Source organism: Sebastes umbrosus, chromosome 15, assembly GCF_015220745.1.
Source record: "Sebastes umbrosus isolate fSebUmb1 chromosome 15, fSebUmb1.pri, whole genome shotgun sequence".
In the NCBI taxonomy this organism is placed as follows: Eukaryota; Metazoa; Chordata; class Actinopteri; order Perciformes; family Sebastidae; genus Sebastes; species Sebastes umbrosus.
The window spans coordinates 31245958-31270584 of record NC_051283.1 but is presented as its reverse complement, the minus strand read 5'-3'; the positions used below and the strand labels follow the sequence as shown (position 1 = coordinate 31270584).

The window sequence follows — 24627 nt, the reverse complement described above, 5'->3', positions numbered from 1 at the left end:
TTAAAGGGACTGTTTGTAACTTTTTAAGCATATAAATGCACCGGGTCGGGACACATGCGCGCTCGCATATGCGCGCCTGCGTGTGGCTGAAGTCTCTCCTCCTCTGCCTTCTTGCCTTCACTCAGACAGCGCGCGCATTCTCGCTGTCTCGCTCCACCTCTAGATGTGAACGCGCGCTCACACTATCTAGTGAATGTACAGTGGACGTTTGTGCAGAAATAACTGCTGCAGCTCCTCCAGACCAACAGAGGTTTCCCGTGTCTTGTGAAGTGACGGGGCTCCGCAGAGAGAAACGTTATCGTGTCCGACCGGGTGCCGATGTCTTCCTGCTCTCTCCGGCTGTGGTCGGGAGGCGATAACGTTTCTCACTGCTTCAGAGTCCTGGCACCGACGCTGAGGCAGGAAAAGCCAACACTAGGATCAGCATTGATTCATGGAGAGACCTTGGTCTGGTCAGCTAACATTACTGCCAAGCAGCTGAAATATAGAGTGATATTGTGCTTTTAGCTGACGTGTGTCTCCTCACTGTGTTGAGCGATGCTCCTTCATGTCTATGTAGAGCGAGCACAAGCGCCAGCAACAGGACGCTGACTTTAGTTGACTTAACGGCCACAGGTGTCGCTGTTAACAAGACATTTCTGAAAGTTACAAACAGTCCCTTTAATAATAATTATAGTTATTTTATTTTCCAATTCTGACTATGTTCCTACAAAGCTACAAACTGTGTGCGTCAGAAACATACACACACAATGCCACTGCAGAATCAATCATTATTGGTCACAATAATCACAGAAACATCTGATTCAATCAGCAGAAAACGGGGCTTTTCTTAAACACACGAGTGTGTGTACCCTCCAATCGTTAAACAATATTCCTGCATGTTTGCTTCTGGAGAGGGAGAAGCCATGTTTTATACAAGAAAAACACTTTTTTTTGTCAAACAGCTGCTGCAGGACAGAAAGACAGTGACCCAATAAGAACTCAGATGGATTGATTTCTCCTCGGGCGTGTACCGTACGAGCCTTCACAGAAAGACAAGCAGCCAGAAATCATAAAGCAATCAAGAGATTAAAGCACTGAACGGCACCGTCAGACAACAGAAAAGCAAATTAAAAGTCTCTTCATGTGTAACTGATGGAGGGATGGTGGGGGGGGGGTGAGTCAGCAGGAACACTCAGGAGCATGCTAACCTTCCTCACTCGCACCATCTCCGTCTTTGTTCTGTCCTGAGGAGAGTGCTACTCCACCATCAGAGGAGAGACAGAGTGACGGTACGTTAACGTCCTGGTTCAGTCACACAGTTATAATACAGTAAAAAACACTGTGAACACTATGACAGAACATAAGGAACATAAAGCTTCACCATCTCAACGATACTGAAACTAAACACTCAAAAGCTGATCAAAACATTTCAAGTTGTTTGCTGTAAACTCTCAAATCAAAGTCAGTATTAAACGTCCAAGTGACCGACATGAACTCATAAAGGTGAGTTCCTCAGAAAACAAATGAGCTATTATATCTGTACTATAATATATTATTATGGTAGATTTAGCATAGTGGACATTTTCATATCATCTTTAGGAGTGTTTAAATTCACTGAGTTTGATGGTACGTGTACACAGGGGCGTTTTTTATCGCGAGGGGACGCGACGTCTATAGAAACAAGGCACTCGGCTCCTGATTGGACGAACGCTTTCCCGCCGTTGGCTGCTGCTCCCAGCTTTCAAACCGGAACCAGTATGGAGGCTCGTTTGGAAACTTTCTTCTCTTATTTCACGTAAATAGTTCACTGAAATGTGTTTCTGAAAACATTTGAGGCGAGAAATAATCCATGTTGCTGAATCTGTCTTTATTTTAGATCAACAACGTTTAGTTTAAAAGATCCTCGAGAGTTTGGAGAGACGGCAAGTCGCGTTGGACGCCCGTGATTTACATAAAGTAGACGAGCCCTCAACTTTATGCAAATGATGAGCAGGCGTCGTGACGCCTAGTCTCTCGAATCGCGACGCCACGCTACCAGAATGCATTGCGCGGCTGCTTACATAGACAATGAATGGGGAGCGTGGAAAGCACGGAGGCTGTGGACACGGACCATCAGTCATTCTACTTTACCGCTCTGTTGACCGGATGTTAAGCTGCTGTCGATGGAACTCATCACTTCCTGCAGATATTTCACATTAACAGCTTTCCAGGCAATAGGAGTGGGTTATATGACGCTACCATGACGTCACAGATTTCACCATACTGCACATATAATATGGTAGCTATCCCTTTAATATCTCTGGCTATATTAGACCACTGCTATTTTGCTAAATCAATGATCAGGACAGATTTTTGGCAATATTAGATTTTGATATTATTTTACATAAACGCGAGTTAGTACTTTGATTCGTCACGTTTTACATTTCCTGGATTTGCTAAAAACAGACATTTTTTCTGGCCATCAACAACTGGAAATGATATTAATATTTTATCCGTATGGCCGACTCCTACTAGGCAAGGGACAGATTATAAACCCTCGGTTAACATGGAGGAGTCTTGAGTCTTGGCCACTATATGATCATTTATGGTCTATATATCTAGTTTATGTATCATACAGAATTTTTTACCTTCAAAGACAGTGTGTGTGTTTTGTGTCCCTGTTTTGCTAAATGTTTTTGCCACTATATTTTTCTACGTATCATTTCTTATATATTGCATACAGTAGACACTGCACAGTATCATACAGCTTTATTCTTTCTAGTTTTTGTCAGCTGGTTCCGACAGGGGTTCCGTCTGATCATGCGTCAAGCAAACAAACCTGGCTCTTTTTCTCTCTTTCCCCGTTGGCGGTGGTCACGGAGGGGGAGTGCCTCCGCTCTCTCCTCGCCACCGTCTGGTAGCACAGACAAAGCTCACACATCAGGATCAGTTCAGAGCACAACCAGAGGCCTAAACATTCCACTAAACAAGTCTGGTGCACTCCTTAAATGTTCCTGTACACTGATGTCTCTCACACAGGAACAGTTAAGGATACGCATACATAGAACAACTGTGTATTGTCATAATCTGACCAGTGGGACTCCCTGTTTCTTTATTAATATTAATGTAACCTCCCCTCTTTAAAAAGACTCGATGGTCCCTAAAACACACGTGGTGACGTAAAGAAGTGCGTCCACTACCTTGATCTCTGGAGTGGACTCTGGTCTGGGGCTGTGGCTCTTGGTGTACTCCGCCTGCTGACTCTCTGCCTTTAGCTCTGCCTTCCTGCCTGCAGAGCGGTGGCCTCTGGGCGTGGAGCCGTCTCGGTGGTGGGAGCGATGCAGGGTGGTTAGCAGCGGCGAGGGAGACGCCTCCCCGGGAGATACCGGCGACATAACGGGGGCGCTGACCGGACGAGTGGATCTATTGTCGGGAGTGGACGCCATGGCTGGAACGGACAGAGAGGAGAGACCACGGTCTCACTTTAAAAACAAAAGTATGACCTGCAGTGATGTGGGATCAAAACAACTTTAATGTTCTCTAAAGGTTAAAGTCAAGAAGTTAACTGAGACCATGAAGTATGTTCGGCCCATCTTCTCTCTGCATGCTGTTGTCTGATGCTTGAGATGCCCTTCAGTTCCAGCTAGATGTGCTATATAATCCCCTCTAGTGCTGTACGGTATACCGATACTAGAAAGGTATCGCGATACCCTGACGTTAAAAACGGTACGATACCCCGTTTCATTAGTACCGGTACTTTAATAAAGACAGTGTTTTAATACAAGCCATGAGTATTCAGCATTCAGGCCATTATTATTGGTCTGAATGAGACCTTTGACCGTCGGAGTAAAGCCTTCTGGCACTTTATACTTTTGGTTTCACTCAGGTTGGACATGAACCAGTTTGAGCTCCAGTAGCTCTTCTATTGGATCAGACAACACGGGCCAGCCTTCACTCCCCACGTGCATCAATGAGCCTCGGGTCTGACCCTGTCGCCGGTTCACCGGTTCACCGGTTCTCCTTCCTTGGACCCCTTCTGGTAGGTCCTGACCACTGCAGACCGGGAACATCCCACAAGAGCTGCAGTTCTGGAGATGCTCTGACCCGGTCGTCTAGCCAGCACTATCTGGTCCTCGTCAATGTGACTCACATCCTTACGCTGGCCCATTTCTTCTGCTTCCAACACAAAGTTCAAAGTTCAAAATGTTCACTTGCTGTCTAATATACCCCCCCCCACTGCCAGTTGCCATGGTAACCAGATAATCCATGTTATTCACTTCACCTGTCAGTGGTCTGAATGTTACGGCTGATCGGTGTATATGAATGTGAGTGTTGGATTCAGACAGACTCCTGTGATTGCAGACATGCAGCAGACATTTTTGGGGACACTCTAAAGGAACACTAGTTTCACGGCGTCGTCATGATGTGGAACAACGTACCTCCATCCAGGCTGCGGGAGTTCCTCTTGCTGGAGGAGCGCTGGAACAGAGGAGCCGGTCTGTCGATCAGAGAGCTGGCCTGTCTGGTCTGAGCCTGAGTCCGACCGCTGTAGCGGAACTTAGAGCCCAACGCCAGGAACTTCCTGGGAGTGGTGGCCATCTCAGTGGAGGTCAGCCTGAAGACAAAGGTCACTGATACTGATCCTCTGATCTGACTCTGAGTCAGGCAGCAAGCGAGCAGCTCTTTCAACTAAAACACTCTACAAGCATGTGAACTAACTAACTTATACTCTACCTGAAGAAGGTGTGATGTTCTACACACACTTTCCACAGCTTCTTGGCCGCCTTGTAGTTGGGTAGTTTGAAGCCAATCGCACTCTCATAATGTTCCACCTGAAACAAGAAACACAAACCTGCTAAACAAAGATGACTAATGAACTTCTCTTCATGGTTTCACTCGTGGTCAGGGTGAGTTCAGTGTTGATGAACATGAAGACGTTCGGTACCTCGGACGGTCTGATCTTGATGAAGAAGCTGCTGCGTTTGTACGAGACCTTCAGGACTTTGGGCCAGGGGAACCGGTTGATCCTCAGCTTGTCTTTGTAAACCATCAGACCGCTGGAGCAGACCCCCAGCATGATGTCCACACCGTCCAGATCCTGATGGAGACACCCAGAGAGACACAACCATTCCCATTAACATGTCAACAGGATGCACCCTTCAGAGAGCTAAGAGCTTCTGAGGACAACTAAGATATAAAGATCTTAAACGAGTGACAAATGGTAGGAAGTGACTTAAAGCTGCAGCGGTAAAACGGTCACTATATCCTGACAGTAGTGCACAAGACAGGTAATCTGAAAGAAAATCATGTTCCTCTGTGTCCTCGGTGTCCCTCCGGTGTCCTCCGGTGTCCTCTCCTAATAGTGTGTTTGAAGTGTTTACTACTGTATGTACTACTACTAGTGATAATGGCTGATGCAGCTTCCTGTGCTGCTCACCGTCGTCCACGGGGGGGCAGTATCGTCCTCTAAATGTCCTCCCTCCAGATCCAGTTAAATCCTTCTACTCTGATGTAAACAGATTGACCTGATTTCAGCTGTAAAACCTCACAAGTCACATGTCTTCCTGCTTTTCAGAGCAGGCGTGCTTCTCTGATGCACGGCATCAACAATACGAACAGACAAAGCTTAAACACATTATTATGTTTGTACATCTCTGCTGCTGGTGTTCATGTTGCATTAGTCACTGAATCACACCCAGATTAAAGTGTTTTATATGTTCTACCTGATCTATGAAGAACCTTAAATCATCCAGCCATGGAAAACACAAAGATGATTCACTTTGTATAAAGGCACATTTTCAAGCGTTTAGACGAGCAGCTGAGGAGTCGTAGCTCCGGTGCTCACCTTGGCCTGGTGGAGGTCCACGCCGTACATGGAGAGTTTTTTGGCGTTCTCCAGGAACATCATGTCAGCCTGGGCCGGACTCATCGACCTGCCAGAACCACAACAACACCACAACAACAGGAAACCCACCAACTCTTTAGTTACTGTGACTGTGGAGATGCTGTGATAATAATACTGTAATCGTTTACATTGAAGACAACCGGAACAGGATAAAGGACGGTTTAAATCAGGGGTGTCAAACCTACGAGGCCAGAACCGGCCTGCCAAAGGGTCCAGAACCGGCCCGCCAAAGGGTCCAGAACCGGCCCGCCAAAGGGTCCAGAACCGGCCCACTGGATGACTTTGCAAAGTGTGAAAATGCTATTACTATTATAGATCCCACATGCTTCTGTACAGGCAACATGACACAACACTGTGAAGCGTTTAGGCTCCTGTTTATGCAGGAGACATCGGTGGAAAATGGAAAGTGGACACAGAGTGTCGGGTTTTCCAAGAGAAATGGACCAGTTCCTATTTCTCCACAGAGGTAAAGGAGTGCTTGTTGTGTTCACAGCACCTTTCAGTGCTCAAGGAATATAATATTCAGAGCCACTATCAGACTCAGAAATACAAGAACTTGTCGGGACAACAGAAGATTAATTCATTATTGTCTGTTTTCTGTCATATTCGAGAGATCAGCGAGACGTCTCGGGCTGCTCGTCATCTGTTATGTGAATGGATTATTCATTAACTGTGAACGTTTTCAGAATGTAGTTGTACTTCTTACACTCAAAGAAAGGGAACAGTTTGGAAGTGTTGTTATTTATAGGTTATCAGAAATGGAGAGCAGGGAAATCTTTCGTTTAAGCCTTCCCTTGTAATGCAGTTTATGTGTAGTTTATACATAATATATCAATAATTACATGGAGTTAGTTCTGTTAAGTGGAGCGGTCAAAAGTAAAAGTGCAGTGCATTTACTTAAGTGCTGTAATTTAGTACACATTTTTATAATTACTATAGTTACACTACTTTAAAACACTTAAGAGGCAGCTGCACTATCATCATTAGTACTTTTACTTTAAATACTTCATTGCATTTTACATACAATATTTATGTACTTTTACTTATGTGACATTTTGAATTCAGGGTTTGACTTGTAACTGAATTGTTTTATAACTCCACTGAGCTGGTGGATTCTAGGTGAAGACTGTGAAAACATCCACTCTGACCTGTATGTACGGTGCAGCTCCATCATCTTGTCCTCCAGCTCCTTGGTCTGACCCTGGGCCATCTTCATATCCTTGGTGTACTCGTTGCCGTGCACCTCCGGGTCGTACTCGCCCAGCTCCGACTGCAGGGCGTAGGAGCCCAGCAGGGACAGGGTGACGAAGGAGCAGGGGAGGCGTCCCTGCAGGATGTCCTTCCTCAGCTGGAGACACAGGTAGTACCTGCAACGCACAGATAGGGATCACATGTAGTTTATTATGGAACTCCAGATTATTATATATTATCAAACTGCTAATCAAACGTCAAGACTTTCATACTCCGTTCATCTGCACATGCCCCTGTAATGTCTGATTCATAGTGGTTCATTTTGATCTCATATTTAATCAACCTGGACGAGTCTGTCCAAGGAAATGAACTGATTTTTATAAAACATATATTTCATCTCATGCCCACCAGGCTATAGAGCCAGTGTTGCTGACTTCTAGAGGTTTAACACCAAAGTGGGAACTAGTTCCTTTAGGTTCAGCGGGGCCAGGAACTGGAATAAGTTACCTTTAAATATCAAAATAATATAGAACCACAACCATTTCAAAAAGGTCAAATATTGTTGTTTTTTTAACTTATTTGTTTATTTAATTATTATTATTATTATTATTATTATTATTATTATTATTATTATTATTATTATTATTATTATTATCATTATTGCTATTTTTTCTCTTTGTGTTATTATTATAATTATTATTATTATTATTATTATTATTACTATTTTTTCTCTTTGTATTATTATTATTATTATTATTATTATTAATAATAATAATAACAATAATAATAATAATAATAATAATATAATAATAATAATAATAATAATAAAAAAAAAAAAAATTATTCTATTCTTTTTTAAATTTTATTTAAATTTTGATGCTGATGTTGTTTTCTCTAGTGTACTTATTGTGTTTGTTTCTAGGCTCAACTACTTAAAAAATTGGTTTATAAACTATTGTAATTATGAACTGTAAATTGCATATATGAAAACAACCTCGAAAAAAAGGGCAAAAAATAAAGTATAAAAAAAACAGAAAGGTCAAATTACGACAAAAAGTAAACATGGAAATATAAGTTCACCATCCCAGTTATAAGTTGCATAAATTGCACACATTTATTGTTTTAATGTTTGACTTTACTGATGATCATTTTGGCACTTGTTTTATTTTGGTAATACGTTTGGGCTCGCACACCATCAGTGAATACCCCATGCAATGTCTTCCTATCACATCCTCTCATCTGGAGAGATGCATCCTGTCCACACTGAGCTGCTGATACAGTAAAAGGATATTAGTAGATAGTAGTGCGGTACCTCGTAATGTCTTCAGACAGCTGGGCCGGGTCCGGCGGATAGAACTTCACATTAAAGGTGAAATTATAGCTGGCACCTTGAAGAAGAAAAGGAAGGTGTGATGAAAAAACTCTAAACATGTTTAAATATAAAACCATGAGAATGAGAACAGAGGGTGTACCTGTGGTAAAGTTCTGCTCACCTTGTACCTGCCGGCGGATCTCCTTGGTGAGGTCCATCCAAACCTGATGAAGAAAGTGAGGTTTGATATCATCAACACTGAGGGCCACAGTCTCGTCTAACCATCGATGACGTTAACATATGAAGAGCAGACTGTTTTAATCAAATACTACAAAACTACCTAATGACGATATATCAGATCCAGCTCACCTTCATGGTGCCCGTCTCCCAGACGACCAGGCCGTAGTAGTCCTTCTCCAGCAGGTTGAGGTGGTCACACACCTTCATGAACAGCTCCTGGCCTTTTGCATGTTTCTGACACACACACACGCACACGCACCCGCACACACACACACACACACACACACACACACACACACACACACACACAGCGAACAAGACACTGAATAATCAAACATCAACAACCTGTCATCACATACGAGACGATGTATTCCTCCTGTTACTGAACATGACTGAGCAGATGGCTCAGAGAGCAGAACTTCTCCCACAGGACGGTTTAACAGCTGTCAGGTTCAGACTGAAGCAGGAGGACCGGTCTGAGGGGAGGACCGGTCTGAGGGGAGGACCGGTCTGAGGTGAGGACCGGTCCGAGGAGAGGACCGGTCTGAGGAGAGGACCGGTCTGAGGTTGGACCGGAGCCTCTCTAACTAAACATTAAAGCAGCTTTGTCTGCCGGCTTATGATGATGGAGGTGTTCTGTTGAAGATGCATTAAGGCTGGTCGTTTGAGCTCCAATAGATCACTATTATTATATTTACTATTACTATTTATTATATTACTATTCTCCTATTGAAGTTTCATATTTCAGATCATGTGGTGGACCACATGTTCATGTACACTGGACAAATAACCCATCGCCCAAAACAATCGTAAGTTGCATCCCGATTAAATGAAGCATAAACCTGGTGTCTAACTAACTGCTGAATAAGCTCTATATGAGCATATTCACGACATGTTAATATGATTACATTGATATAATAAAAGTGCTCTTACGTCCAGCTCACACTCATACAGAGCGTCGTCCAGCAGGGTGACTTTGATCTGCATGGTCTTGGGTCGCCGTGGAGCTCTGGGAGCTTTGGCCTCCTCCTCTGTCATCTTCTCCTCCTCCTCCTCCTCCTCCTCTTCCTCTTTCTTACTGCCTCCTTCAGGACCAGACTCCTTCTCCTTCTCCTTCTCCTCCTCCTCCTTCTCCTTCTCCTTGTCCTCCTTCTCCAGGGTGGCCTCCTCTCCTTTCTCCTTGGCGTTCTCTTTGTCCTTTCCACCCTCCTCCTCCTCCTCCTCCGCTTCTTTCTTCTCCACCTGGACGGCCTGATGGAGACATTTTAATTACAAAGCAGTCTACGCTCTCTTAATAACGTGTCCTTGCGACAGATCCTCCTGTGTAGACGTGTTGCTCCACTTGGCTTTCAATAGTGTATATACAGTATCACCGAGTAGGATTTTAAAATAAAACCAGTTTACTAAACTGGGAAACAGCAGTCTCTCTCTCTGTGTGTGTCTGTTTACGTCTAACATGTCATCCCTTCATCATGTCATCCTGTCAGATATTGATGTGAAATACTCATAATTAGCATATGAATTGTTACCGATGTGTGAATGATAGGAAGTCATTAATGAAACAGACAGAAGGGCTTTAGATGTAGAGGCTGACCTGAGCCTCCGCGCTGCTGACTGAGTGCTGGTCCAGGGCGACCTCTCCCTCTGCCCTCAGCTCAGGTTCAGGGTCGGCGATGGGCGCCTTAGCTTCTTCTTCTTCCTCCTTGTTGTCCTTCTCTCCCGCCTCGCTCTCGCACTGCGAGCGCCTCTTCAGGAAGGAGGAGAAGAGGCGGGAGAGGCCGCGGCCGGCGGAGTTGCGGTTGCGAGGCCGGAGCTGCTCCTCCTCCGGTGAGGGCGGCCTGGCGTCCTGGCCGGCTTCCTCCTGCTGCCTCGGCTTCTTCTGGTGACTCTCCGCCTCGTCTGTTGTCATGGCAACGGCTGTGGAGATAGATAAGAGGACGGAATCGGGTTTAAAAACACAGAAACCTGTATAGTATGTGTTAATCCAGATCAGACGAGTTAATGCTATATCATTAGAGGCCAAAACACAGTCTGGTTCTAGTGAACAATGATGCTGATTTTAAAGTGAGTAACAATGTTAAATTCTAGAAAACTGGACATTTGAGCAGATGTTCAACTCAACTGTGTGAGCGAGAAACGTCTCATTTTATGCTGCAGATTTGAAGGTACTAACATTTTCGAGACTAACTTTTAGTGTCTTGTTTTAAATCGCTCGACACACGGAGGTTTGGAGGAACCAGGAATTGTTTTTTGGGGATCAGCGTCTTGCTTTAAGGCGGGGATCGAATCGACAACTAACGGCAGACTAGAATACTACCAAAGCTACAGCGACGACACCCGGTTGTTACGTTTAGAGGGAAACGTATTTTGTCCCAGATTACAGTCACAGTTTTAAACACGTTATGTTGGTTATGTTCAGTAAAAACATCACGGTTTGGCTTAAAATAACTGTTTGTTACTTTATTTAAACTACGGACGTAAACTAGAGTCAGCGGTTGAGATTTGTTTCCACACGGGACACAAACAGCGGCCTCCTGGTGAACGTCTCGTGTTTGTTTGACCCGTCCTTCCACCCCGACCTCCCCAGACCATCATGAGAAACATGTTTGTGATACGTCAAAAACAAACATAATCTGGGAGAAAATGTGTCTCCCTCGAAACGTAATTGGCCGAACAGTTTGGTTGTATGGGAACGTCATATTTAGGAGACTGCTCAGCACTTCATGCAACACGGTGATCATGCAGAAAGGACTGGCTTTGACTGAGGAATGTGATTGAAAGTTCTAGAAAAAGCTAATAAGTGAACCTGAGTTATGTTCTCAAGGTTAAAGAATAAACTTTAAAGCTCCAGTCTGGTCCTGTGTTGTGTACTGTACGTGCACTGCAGGCTTCTAGTTTCCACATCACACTTGTGTGGCGAGGTCCAAATACCACCGGACCACCATTGGCTTTCTAACCATTTGTGATGTCACAAAGTCCTGCTCGTACACACACACATTAAACTGAGATTTAAAGGTCCCATATTGTAAAAAGTGAGATTTTCATGTCTTTTATATTACAAAACAGGTTTAAGTGATATATATAAATACTGTGAAACTATCAAAACACGCACTATACAGAGAAACACACACAGCCCGTATTCAGAAGTTGTGCGTTTGAAGCAAGCCGTTAAGATTTCTGTCCATTTGTGATGTCACAAATATACAATATTTAGACCATTACACGGTTTTTAAATGTAAACATTCTAAATGTGTCCCAGTTTATTTCCTGTTGCAGTGGATATTAATGACATCAGCTGACAGGAAGTAAACATGGACCCAAGCTGTTGCCTAGCAACGCAATTCCGTTGAAATGTACTAAAACGGAGCGTTTCAGACAAGAGGGTGAATACAGGTATATTCAGACAGACAGTATGAGGAAAATAATGTGTTGTTTGAACATTAAAGCATGAAAACATGTTCTAGTAGAAACACAAAATACAAACATGAACCTGAAAATGAACACGATATGGGACCTTTAAGGCGAGCACAGAGAGACATCAGCAGATGAATGTGAATACAGCCTTCTAGTGCTCAGATCAACTTCATCCAGAAAGCATTTATTATAAAAACATCCAGCTAACATGATCACAGCACAGCTTGTGTTTTTTAGTGTAAAAATAACTTCCATTATTGAAAAAGCACATAAAAAGATCATGAATAGACCTTCTTCACGTCACACTATGACGATTAGAAAATGTCCAGAAGTCAGTGATAAGTTCTTTCACTCCGGTTTTGTCACGTGTGTCTCTACCGCCACGAGGTAAAGACAACCGTCTCCCTCTCACTTGGCACTAATGGTGACACTTTAACTCCAGCAGCCGCCGGGCTTCTCAAACACGCATCGTCTCGTCTGCCTGTCATGATCAGTTGCTCCGTTTCCCATCATCCCCCTCACACCAGCAACGGGACTTGGCTTGTGGTTAATGTGGCCATATGAGAGCTGTCTGCTCACATTTACATCCTGAGGCCTGCACTCAGTAGTGGAAGTGGGCGGCTGGAACAACACGACACTCAGACATGTTGGTGTTGTGGTCCAACAACACGCTGTATGACCGAGTGAAGCGTACTGAAACCTGAAGGTGTAGAGGTTGAGCTGCACAAACTCAACACCGTTATAGTATTCTGTGTAGCCTAAAATGTTTTTATGTGCTTACGGCACCTGATCCAACACTTTGAGGTGTGCTGGCAGATTGAGGCTGAACAGAATCACAGCTCGCCACCACGTGAAGTTTCAGAGGCTGCTGGCAGCCTGCAGTGCTGAGTGGATGCTGGCACAGCCGCACAACTGCTGACGGGGCAGAGAGGAGAGAGAGCGTGGGCTCCACGGCTCCAGGTGTACCGAGGAGGGGAACGAGAACAAACATACAGACAGGTATAGTTCAGGTTCTCTGCTGACGGTCCACTCAGCAGTTAGTAGCAGGTGTCCCACAGAACCAGAGAGTCTGCAGCTTTTCAGTCCTGAGACGCACCGCAGCAGTGAAACCAGCCCGTCTGTTAGAATAAAACCAGCACGGTGACAAAGTCTACACATTCATCCCTACTCTTCTGACTTTCTATTGACAAAAGGAAAATATACAAAACAAATGCAGGTAGAAGAGATATAAGTGATACGAATACACATCGGTGTGTGAATGAGTGTTTAGATCAGATCCTGACGGGCAGGTCGGCTCCTTGCACGGCAGCCTCTGATATCAGTGTATGAATGTGTGAGTGAATGCTGACATGTACTGTAAAGTGAGTGTTCACAAGACTAGAAAGGAGCTACTGTATATAAATACAAGTCCATTTAGCATTTACACTTCTGACAGGTTAATATCGTTCTAAATCAAGACGACAGGAGCAAAGCCTGTCAGTTCAGATGTCTCCAGTTCCACAGCGATGTGGTACAGTGTTCTGGATGTGCCGGCGTACAGAGACGGAAAAGGTGGAGCTAATTCAGAACAATGAGCTGTGTGGGTCGTTCCTCTGCCTTCAAACAAGAGACTGTGAGGACGTGACCAACTATTCAGCTGAACTGCATGAAGACTGCACATACAGGCGGGAAACACAGAAACATTGTAGTTCAAGGCCTGTTTTATTTAACACATTATTACACCTTAACTAGAACACACTACATTCACAAGGTTTAAAATGGACTCAGCGTGGGTTAGTAAGTTATATTACAGTCCAGAACCCTTGCAGAGAAGCTGTCCCACACTGAACTCCTTGTTCCTCTACACGGCCCCCCCAGCAGTGTCTACACAGGATGCGTTCAGGTACAGTATTAAGTGTGGGTCACCTGTGTTTTGGCAGCGCTCAGAGCCCAACACACAATCACTGTAGTTCTGCACATAAAACATAAAACAGTAGACTTGAAGCTTAGAATATGTGTATCTCTCTGCTCTTAGAAGGAGGAAGGAGGCGGGGTCACGCGTCATCAACGTGTCATCAGTTACACTGTGCATGTGTTATACTCTGTGGTCTTAAAGCTCAGGCTGATAGCAATCCTTAAAAATATTCCTGAATCATGATCATGATCCGGATCGTCACTAAAATCTAATGGATTGTTCATTGTGCTACACCCCACCCTCACCTCCCCCCCTCAATCAAATCCATCACCGACTTGAGAGGACAGGAGTAATCCTGCTAACAGACTGACAAACAAACCAATGCCGGTGAAAACAAAAATATTAAATTAGAGGAGGTAAAAATATGTTATTTCATTTCTGCCAATAGATCCCCCTTTATCCTACACACTAGTCTTTGACTTACAACTTGATGCTTCGTATAGTAACAAACTTTTTTTCACATTTTTCAGATTTTTTTTCAGAATTTTTTCAGACATTTTTCTGATTCTGTTGTACTCAGTGTTGACTTTATCATATTTTTCTCATATGATATCCAAAAATATTGAACGGTCTGTCAGTCCTATCCAGAGGCTCTACTGATGAGGAGAGAGGCAGAATATTCATAACCCACATCATCACACCATAATAAGGTGCGGACCACCGCAAACATAAGAACACATATGTGACCTCTGGAGGCAGCGTCATCACACTGGATATATGAGGCTTATCAGTGGTAGTAGAAGTACTTCTCCTCTGGGGACCGTTACTCTAGGACAATCTGAAGACATTGTCCCGATATCTGGACAGAGAGAAACACTGACTGAAGTGGCTAGTGGACACACACAGATCCCGACCAATGAGAGGTCAACATCTGCATTTTATAGCCTGGAAAGGTTCACTGCTCGGCTGCTGGAGGACGTTCTAAAGGTCAAACATGGTTTTTACACTAAAGCTGCGGTGGGGTCAGAGGTCAGAGGTCAGAGGTCAGAGATGCTACCAAGCTGCTATACAAACACACCACAGACCATACGGGACACACTTCTGGTTTCTTTCAGTTAACATTCAGACGACGTTCTGAAACTCAAAACATCCAACCAGTGACGTGATGACATCATGTGATGAAGGCCAAACAGTTCTAAGATTCCAGATAGACTCTCGGAGACGGTTCGGTTCAAAGGTTAAAATAAAATGCAAACAAAATGCATTTGTAAAAAGTAAACGCACACTTAAGCGTACAGTATATCTGTATTTCTGGCTGCGTGGTAGCTTGTTTGTGTCAGAGTGCTGAAAGTGAGCTTAAGGACGGAAAGCGGCTTTAAAATTAATCGGGCCCTGTGTGGGATTAAAGGCTGCTGTGTGTGCTGATGTGGAGGACGGAGGAAGCTGGATGTCTATCAGTCAACCGCTGGATCCACACAGGACCGCTCTGCTGGCACGAGCTCAGGAAACAACCCAGAAAACTGTGAGCTGGCCTACATCAACTCAGAGGTGGGAATGTTTCATGAAACACACAAAGTGAAGAAACAAAGCCCTAAAACAACAACAGCTGAGTCCCAGGAGAGGCCGGTATGAGGTCACACCCCTCAGGGCCGGAGGGGGTTAAAGAGGTTGGAGGAATCAGGGACAGTGATGGAAGTGATCAATATCAAGACCTACACAGCTCAGAGACACTTAATAGTATCTAATTAAAGACAAAACACACTGAAAGGTTTTAGGGTTGGGCAGGTTTAGGGAACGGTTTGCATTCTGACATATTAAAGTAATCACATTTGCCATGTTTAAACTAAATCTGCAACTAAATATCACGGTGCACAAACAGCCATGTTAGAGGAGGAGAGTACCACAATTCTCTCATTTAAATGCATCACGCTGTCATTTCCAGGCATGCTCAGAGCTGATGTGTTTACTTCACAGTCACTCCTATAAAAACTATACAAACAAACGATAGTGAAACAAGACCGGGGCTGCGTTCGAGTAGTCAATAACTGATGTCCTAACGTCTTCTCCTAACCACTTCTCCTTGACCTGGATGGAAAACGTCATGAGGTCAAGGAGAGATGAGAAGGAGACTTCAGAAGGACTCAGAAAAAGACAACCGCCGTGGTGTTCAGAGAATCTGACTGCTCTTTCACTAGAAGCTCCGTCATTATGATGCGACGGCGGTGGATGTTAGTGACGTCAGTCTGCCGTGGTGAAACTACAATGTTCTGAAGACGGACTACAAAAGACACTGCTCCCTCCGTGTGTTCTTAAATAGCTCCTTCAGTGACGGGCTGCTTCGCTTTAAATGCTGCGGCTGCAAGGCATTGTGGGATGTTATTCTCTCCTTTCCTTTGGTAAAGGATGCTCCAGTGTGTCCTCTGCTAAAGGAGATAATAAAGGAAGCATTGAAGCTCCTTTCCTTTGGCAAAGGATGCTCCAGTATGTCCTAAAGGAGATAGTAAAGGAAGCATTGAAGTTCCTTTCCTTAACATTTACAGCTCTCATCACGGCTGCTACTGAGATACTGAGAGGGTCATTTCAGTCCGTTAGGAACCTTCCTGAGAGAAAAAGGACTATTGGACTGCAGCACGAGAGTACGGTGTACTGAGGAGTTGGACATTAGTGCTTCACCAGAAGAAGAGTGAAGCCCAGTAGGCCTCTGCTATCTCACATTAGATCATCTTCACACTCCCCTCAGGGGACACACATGATGCCATCACACTGAAGGCGTAAGAGGTCCAAGAGATGTAGATCAGACCATCGTTGTCCTCTAATTCAAACCGACAGTCACATCCGTCTGATACAACCGTTTACTAGGAATGCTGCTTAAAGTGCTCACTCATAGCAATATGTGCTGTATCACCACACAACAGCACGACTTAAAGGAACAGGATCGTCCTCATGTGACCTCACACAGGTTCATTTTAAGTCTTTGTTAAATGAATGGAAACACAAAAACACATTCATAAACATATGAATATGGTGAAGGGTCAACAGTAATGAAATATATATGTGAAATAGTAAATAGACTAAAACATGCAAAACCAATGAGAAAGTCCTCACTGATTGAAATGAGGCATTCAGATCAGCTTCTACACCAGAATGTCTACGTCTGTATGATCGTTGTTGGTTATAATCCGACAGTCAGTTACAGCTTTAGTTTGTTATATTTCAGTTTGGACTTACTGGCAGGTAACAGAGACCAGCATGACACAACAGGAAATTGAGTAAGACTCTTTTTCATATTTAAAGCTGCAGTAGTCAGTATATTTTTGGCATCATTGGGCAAACATCCCATAATAACCTTTCAGCATATTGTAATTCAAGTGTTCTGAGAGAAAACTAGACTTCTGCTCCTCCTCATGGCTCTGTTTTCAGGCTTTAGAACATCTAGTCCGTGACGGGAGACTTTGACCAATCACAGGTCATTTCAGAGAGACAGAGCGTTCCTATTGGCTGAGCTCCGGCTGGTGGGTGGGGCTTGGTGCCGGGTCACAAACGTTCTCATTTTACAGCTAAACCGTGCACTACAAGATGATTCTGAGAACATCTGAGGAGAGAAATAGACATTAACGTAACAGAATATTGATTCATATTTGATCAGCGCTGCCTAGTTTGACTGTATTTTAGGACATTAGGAGCACCGGAGGACACCGGAGGACACCGGAGGACACCGGAGGAACATGATTTTATTCAGATTACTTGTTTCATGTACTACTGTCACGATATAGTAATCGTTTTATAAAAACAACTAATCATTTTAATCATATTTGACAGCCTTCTGCAGCTTTAAGATGATCAAGTAAAATCCATATTTGATTTTTGGAGTAAACGGCTACAGAGGCTGGACGGTGGGTTCTCGGATTTGAGGGCTGAGAAGGAATATTTATGTCAGAAATTACTTTATTTTGTAAATTTAGACGTATGGAAATACTTTCAAGAAGTGTAATACAACAGACAGTATTTATGTAATACATGATGTGAAGACATAGCGTACTGTACATACACACAGAAGAGCATTAATGCTTCCAGATGAAGTCTCTTAACTAAATATGAATGTTGAACCAACATGCTATTGTCTCTGGGTTTCAGGAAGCTCTGCTTGAAGGATATCAGAACTAACTGGCCTTAGATCAGCTGTAAAATACATAAATAGGCTACTGGGACACGACCGCTCAGTAGGAAGGACGTCTCCAATAGTTTTCCCTCAATTTCCCCTTCAGGTCCAGGAAAGATCCCCGGAATAAAACCATGCACAAGACATGTCGAATATTTCCATGTAAAAGAAAGTTATACGTCAATAAGAGTCTGGAGTCTTATTGTGTTTGAATATTATATCATGTGAACTTCATGGGAGGCTCATTCCTGGTACGCAGCAACATTTGGGCCTCATAACTTTTGGGGGGAAAAAGATTGATTTTCAGGTTTTTTGTACTAAGAATAGTGACGTGTTTAACTGTCCGATCTCAGGCATTATAATAATAATAGTTATGGATGGGTTGGTCTATAAGTTTGCCTCAGCTCTGTGAGTGATCCAGGTTTAACTAGCTGCAGAACTTTGATATCAAATGTGTTGTTTTCACATTTTCCAGACTAACTTCCGTCATAATAACAGGCTGACAAACAGATTAAAGGTGCTATTGATAACATTGATCACATTCAGCCACTAGATGTCACATTCTCCCCCCGTTCCATTGCATTCACTTCACAACAAGTCGTTGCCAAGCATCGTCAATCTCAGCCATTTATACGTTTTTTTCTGCACTAACTGACGATCCAGAGACACCAACGTTGTTTTACTATCGGCTCACAAGCCTTGGTGGAAGTGGGGACCGATCGTCAGATATCTTCTGCAGAGATAAGACATTCATTTTGGACCTGTCAAATTTATTAAATTATTAATTCACAATCTTAACATTCTTTTTTACCTAATTATTATTATTTTTTTATTTGACACCTTTCTAAAGGCTCTGTAGATGTTTTTAAAAGAATATTCGTCTACATTAAAATGTCAATAAGACCTCTGACATCATGAAACGCTCGCCATCCGTTACTCCTTTCAGTTCCCTCCAAAAATATGAGGTCTCTTCCTGAAAATGGTCTCAAGGGAATAGTAGTCCTTTTTTTGGAAGGCGAGAAACAAACTACTTCAGGGACACACAGTACAGTTGTAAAAAACAAAACAATTATATATATATATAGTATTTTATAGCTCATAGTTCTTCTGGAATTTGATTTGCTTGCACTGGAAACATGTTTTTTTTTTAATGTGCATTATTCCGTGTTTATGTGATAAAGAAGTCTGTAATCTATAATTCATAATTCATTCGTTGACACATTTTAAAGAAGTAGTAGAAGTAATTGATGGGGACAGAAATGTTGCTGCCTGAGAAGAATGAGCCGTATAAATATAATATACATATAATATAAATATAATATAAATATAGTATAAATATAATATAAATATAATACAAATATAATATAAATATAATATAAATATAATATAAACATAATAAAGATATAGTATAAATATAATATAAATATAGTATAAATATAATATAAATATAATATAAATATAATATAAACATAATAAAGATATAGTATAAATATAATATAAATATAGTATAAATATAATATAAATATAATATAAATATAATAGTGTCAAACGGAGAGGAATTAGATGATTTTAGAGGAGTTAAAACAAACTGCAGGTTAAAGAGTTTAAATAAGAGCAAAAACACACATTAATGGATAAATCCACGGTGATGCTTTATGCAAGCAAGTAAAGCAAGTATAGTAAACACAAAGCTACGTTTTAAAGAGGTATTCAGTAAATGATGTGATGAAACACATCAAGTGTTCATGGAGTTCATAGAGTTATTATTGACATTTAGAGTTATTATTGACATTTCTTACTTACTATCTAGCTTCCTGTCTGAAATCAGGCCTGAACCTTCAGCAAGGCCAGATCTACATAGAGTCGACCGGCTGGGACTAATCTACGTCATGAAATCTATATTTAAAAGAAGCCAGTTAATAAAGAGACCAGGGGAAGTCTCTGAGCGTCTCCTGAGTCTCGTTCAGTCACAGGCAGCTCATTTATCACCTCCTATTTCAAACCTGCACAAAGATCTGCTATATGATGAAGCTTCTATATGATGCTGCTTCTATATGATGCTGCTTCTATATGATGAAGCTTCTATATGATGCTGCTTCTATATGATGCTGCTTCTATATGATGCTGCTTCTATATGATGAAACTTTTATATGATGATGCTTCTAAATGATGATGCTTCTATATGATGAAGCTTCTATATGATGCTGCTTCTATATGATGAAGCTTCTATATGATGCTGCTTCTATATGATGAAGCTTCTATATGATGCTGCTTCTATACGATGATGCTTCTATACGATGCTGCTTCTATACGAAGATGCTTCTATACGATGCTGCTTCTATATGAAGATGCTTCTATATGAAGATGCTTCTATATGATGATGCTTCTATATGATGCTGCTTCTATATGATGCTGCTTCTATATGATGATGCTTCTATATCTGATGAAGCTTCTATCTGATGATGCTTCTATATGATGCTGCTTCTATATGATGCTGCTTCTATATGATGATGCTTCTATATCTGATGAAGCTTCTATCTGATGATGCTTCTATATGATGCTGCTTCTATATGATGCTGCTTCTATATGATGATGCTTCTATATCTGATGAAGCTTCTATCTGATGATGCTTCTATATGATGCTGCTTCTATATGATGCTGCTTCTATATGATAATACTTCTATATGATGCTGCTTCTATATGATGAAGCTTCTATATGATAATGCTTCTATATGATGAAGCTTCTATATGATGATGCTTCTATATGATGAAGCTTCTATATGATGCTGCTTCTATATGATAATACTTCTATATGATGCTGCTTCTATATGATGCTGCTTCTATATGATAATACTTCTATATGATGCTGCTTCTATATGATGAAGCTTCTATATGATGAAGCTTCTATATGATTCTGCTTCTATATGATAATACTTCTATATGATGCTGCTTCTATATGATGATGCTTCTATATGATGATGCTTCTATATGATGATGCTTCTATATGAAGATGCTTCTATATGATGCTGCTTCTATATGATGAAGCTTCTATATGATGATGCTTCTATATGATGATGCTTCTATATGATGAAGCTTCTATATGATGATGCTTCTATATGATGCTGCTTCTATATGATGCTGCTTCTATATGATGAAGCTTCTATATGATGCTGCTTCTATATGATGCTGCTTCTATATGATGAAGCTTCTATATGATGCTGCTTCTATATGATGAAGCTTCTATATGATGCTGCTTCTATATGATGAAGCTTCTATATGATGATGCTTCTATATGATGAAGCTTCTATATGATGATGCTTCTATATGATGAAGCTTCTATATGATGATGCTTCTATATGATGAAGCTTCTATATGATGCTGCTTCTATATGATGAAGCTTCTATATGATAATACTTCTATATGATGCTGCTTCTATATGATGAAGCTTCTATATGATAATACTTCTATATGATGAAGCTTCTATATGATGAAGCTTCTATATGATGAAGCTTCTATATGATGCTGCTTCTATATGATGAAGCTTCTATATGATGAAGCTTCTATATGATGATGCTTCTATATGATAATACTTCTATATGATGAAGCTTCTATATGATGAAGCTTCTATATGATGAAGCTTCTATATGATGAAGCTTCTATATGATGAAGCTTCTATATGAAGATGCTTCTATATGATGAAGCTTCTATATGATGCTGCTTCTGTATGATGAAGCTTCTATATGAAGAAGCTTCTATATGATGAAGCTTCTATATGAAGAAGCTTCTATATGATGCTGCTTCTATATGATGAAGCTTCTATATGATGAAGCTTCTATATGAAGAAGCTTCTATATGATGCTGCTTCTATATGAAGATGCTTCTATATGAAGAAGCTTCTATATGATGAAGCTTCTATATGAAGATGCTTCTATATGATGAAGCTTCTATATGATGCTGCTTCTATATGATGAAGCTTCTATATGAAGATGCTTCTATCTGATGCTGAGCTGATAAACAGATGAACAGACTAACAGCTGCTGCTCCATCAGAGCTGACTGCACGTTAGAGGAGCGCGTTATGATGATTATTATGACTAATACACCAGAATCATCTACAACGTTACAGCCACAATGCATCGTTTCAATACATCCTGCATGCATTCTGTTAGAATAAGATATATAAATATATATATAATATGTCTGTTTACAAAGAGATGAGCAGCAGCGGCTGCGTTCACATGATGAAGACTCAGAAACTCTTTATTCTAACAGTCAGAATGAGAGCAGCGTCTCACAGGAACAATAACACAGTCCGGAGGAGGAACGGTGAGATACCTGTCTGCAAATGGCGCTGAATGAGAAAATATGTCAACAAATAGTGTGATGAGCATCATCATCATCACCATCATCCTCCTCCTCATCATCATCCTCCTCATCATCATCACTCACCCTGTGTTGTTCAGAGCAGCAGAAGAAGAAGCAGAAGAACAGATGGTGATGCTCAGCGGTCTGTGTTGGTACCCGAGCCTCAGATCAACCCAGTGGAGGTTCCTGAGCGGAACCAGGAGGCTTTAACAATGTGGAGGAACCAGCAGCAGGCGATGCACGAAGGGCTTTATCTGCCCTCAGCGCTGTCTGACAGACACACACACACACACACACACACACACACAGCAGGAGGCTATCTGTGCACGGTTCCCCTCAGCAGATGGAGGAAGACCGTGAAAGCACCAGAAAAGAAGCCAGTAATTGAACGTTATAGGTTCAGATTCTATTATATTTTATTTTTCCAAGACCATATCCGCTGTGCAGAGGAGTCAGAATAGCCAGAAAAACAAACTGCAAAATGTGTCTGGATGTAGTAGTTTAATCATAATCAATTCAGACTGATAGACTTTAAAAAAAAAAGTGTGCCACCTTAATGATAAATTAAGTTAATTAAATTGAGTCCCAACAGGACCTCCTGAGCTGGTCAATCAAAGCTCCTGTTGGCTAATTTACTGGCTAATTAATTGATATTTCTGTTATTGTTATTTACTTTGAATGTATTAATGCAGCATGTAAAGGCAAATTGAATTGATGTATCATAACATTTTTGAATTGATCAATATTTGAATTGATTATAATTAATCACTAAACACTGTAAAAGTCTATAATTATTTTGGCAGCAGACTCCAGAAAAGAAATAATAGTTATAATATATATATATATATAATATATATATATATATATAAATATATATATAGTATATAATATTATATTATAATACTATATATATAATATATATATATATATATAAATATATATATAGTATATATATATTATATACTATATATATATATATTTATTAATATATAATATATATATATATATATATAATATATATATAGTATATAATATTATATTATATACTATATATATATATATATTTATATATATATATATATATATATATATTATAACTATTGTTTAAAGAAGCAGGCCTTTGTTTTCTGGAGTCTGCTGCCAATAATATATATCCAAATATATTAATTAAATATATATATTATATATTTAATTAATATATTTGTTATATTAACAAAATATGATTTAATATTATATTAATTAATATGTCCTAAATAATATGTCCAAATAATTATATATATATATATATATATATATATATATATATATATATAATGTTACAGTGATGTACAATATGTAAATATTCTTGTGTACTAGTACAATGTACAACAATGAGTGATACATCAGAACATGGTGGCCCACAGGTACTCCAGCGGTATTTATAATGCATATACATATGTATGTATGTATGTATGTATAAAAGGTTTCCCATGCTTCCCATTTCAATACCCACAAGGCTTGAGCATTATCTGTCTCTGACCTGCATGCATACTTTACATGTTCTCTACCACCAACATCCTGGGTCTGGTACAACAACAGATAGGGTGAAACACCCAGCCTGTAAGACAGCGCACAGGGCTCACCCTCCCTGGTACACGCCCTGTGGCTCCCCCTCCTTTTGCCCAGCTGGGAGGAGCTCTGTATGTAATGAGGATGGTGTATTTAGTGGAAGCAGCCAATGGGAGCGGAGCAGCGAGCAGCCTGCTCCAATCACAGCTCAGAGCTGCTGTTCATGGCAGAGCTCCACCATCAGTAACCAAGCATCCCTCTGCCATAGAAAATCAATGCATCCATTTTCACTCAGCTCTGGAAACAGAGCATCAGTGAGAGAGGAGAGAGGAGAGAGAGGAGAGAGCTGGAGGAGGCTGGAGTCATCTGAATTAATTCATAAAGATGAAGATTCAAGTCCCCGTTCCGTCTGTAGTGTTATAACTGTACAGCGAGGTCCGATCCCACACGTGTTCCAGCACCACTTCTTACATAACAGACTGTAGTGGGCCTCCATCCTGAGAGGAGGTTCTGTGATCAGATCTGGCAACACTCAGAACCTCTAACGAATAACAAGGAATCTTTAAGGAAGGAGTCTAGTTTAGCATGAAGACCAGAGGCCGGGGTTAACAGCCGGGTCGGCTCTGTGGCTCATTAACA

General features: G+C 41.4%; 1 protein-coding gene across 13 annotated transcripts in view; it reads right to left on the bottom strand.

The window, feature by feature from the left end:
- The window catches only part of epb41a (erythrocyte membrane protein band 4.1a), a 50237-nt gene extending 27545 nt beyond the window's left edge, over positions 1-22692 (bottom strand). For 6 of the 13 annotated variants that reach the window (XM_037794596.1, XM_037794597.1, XM_037794604.1 and 3 more), the window contains exons 1-14: positions 22525-22680; positions 10204-10526; positions 9543-9860; positions 8739-8843; positions 8530-8593; positions 8370-8445; positions 7015-7233; positions 5807-5894; positions 4907-5059; positions 4696-4793; positions 4401-4576; positions 3162-3409; positions 2801-2875; positions 1191-1238 (exon numbers count right to left, since the gene is read on the bottom strand). In XM_037794596.1, the coding sequence (XP_037650524.1) occupies positions 1191-1238; positions 2801-2875; positions 3162-3409; positions 4401-4576; positions 4696-4793; positions 4907-5059; positions 5807-5894; positions 7015-7233; positions 8370-8445; positions 8530-8593; positions 8739-8843; positions 9543-9860; positions 10204-10518 (1983 nt within the window). In that variant the 5' untranslated portion in view covers positions 10519-10526; positions 22525-22680. Of the gene's footprint in view, positions 1-1190; positions 1239-2800; positions 2876-3161; positions 3410-4400; positions 4577-4695; positions 4794-4906; positions 5060-5806; positions 5895-7014; positions 7234-8369; positions 8446-8529; positions 8594-8738; positions 8844-9542; positions 9861-10203; positions 10527-22524 lie in introns of all 13 variants that reach the window. The other 7 variants (XM_037794598.1, XM_037794609.1, XM_037794599.1 and 4 more) reach the window with 5 other exon arrangements.
- Between the last annotated feature and the right edge of the window lie 1935 nt (positions 22693-24627).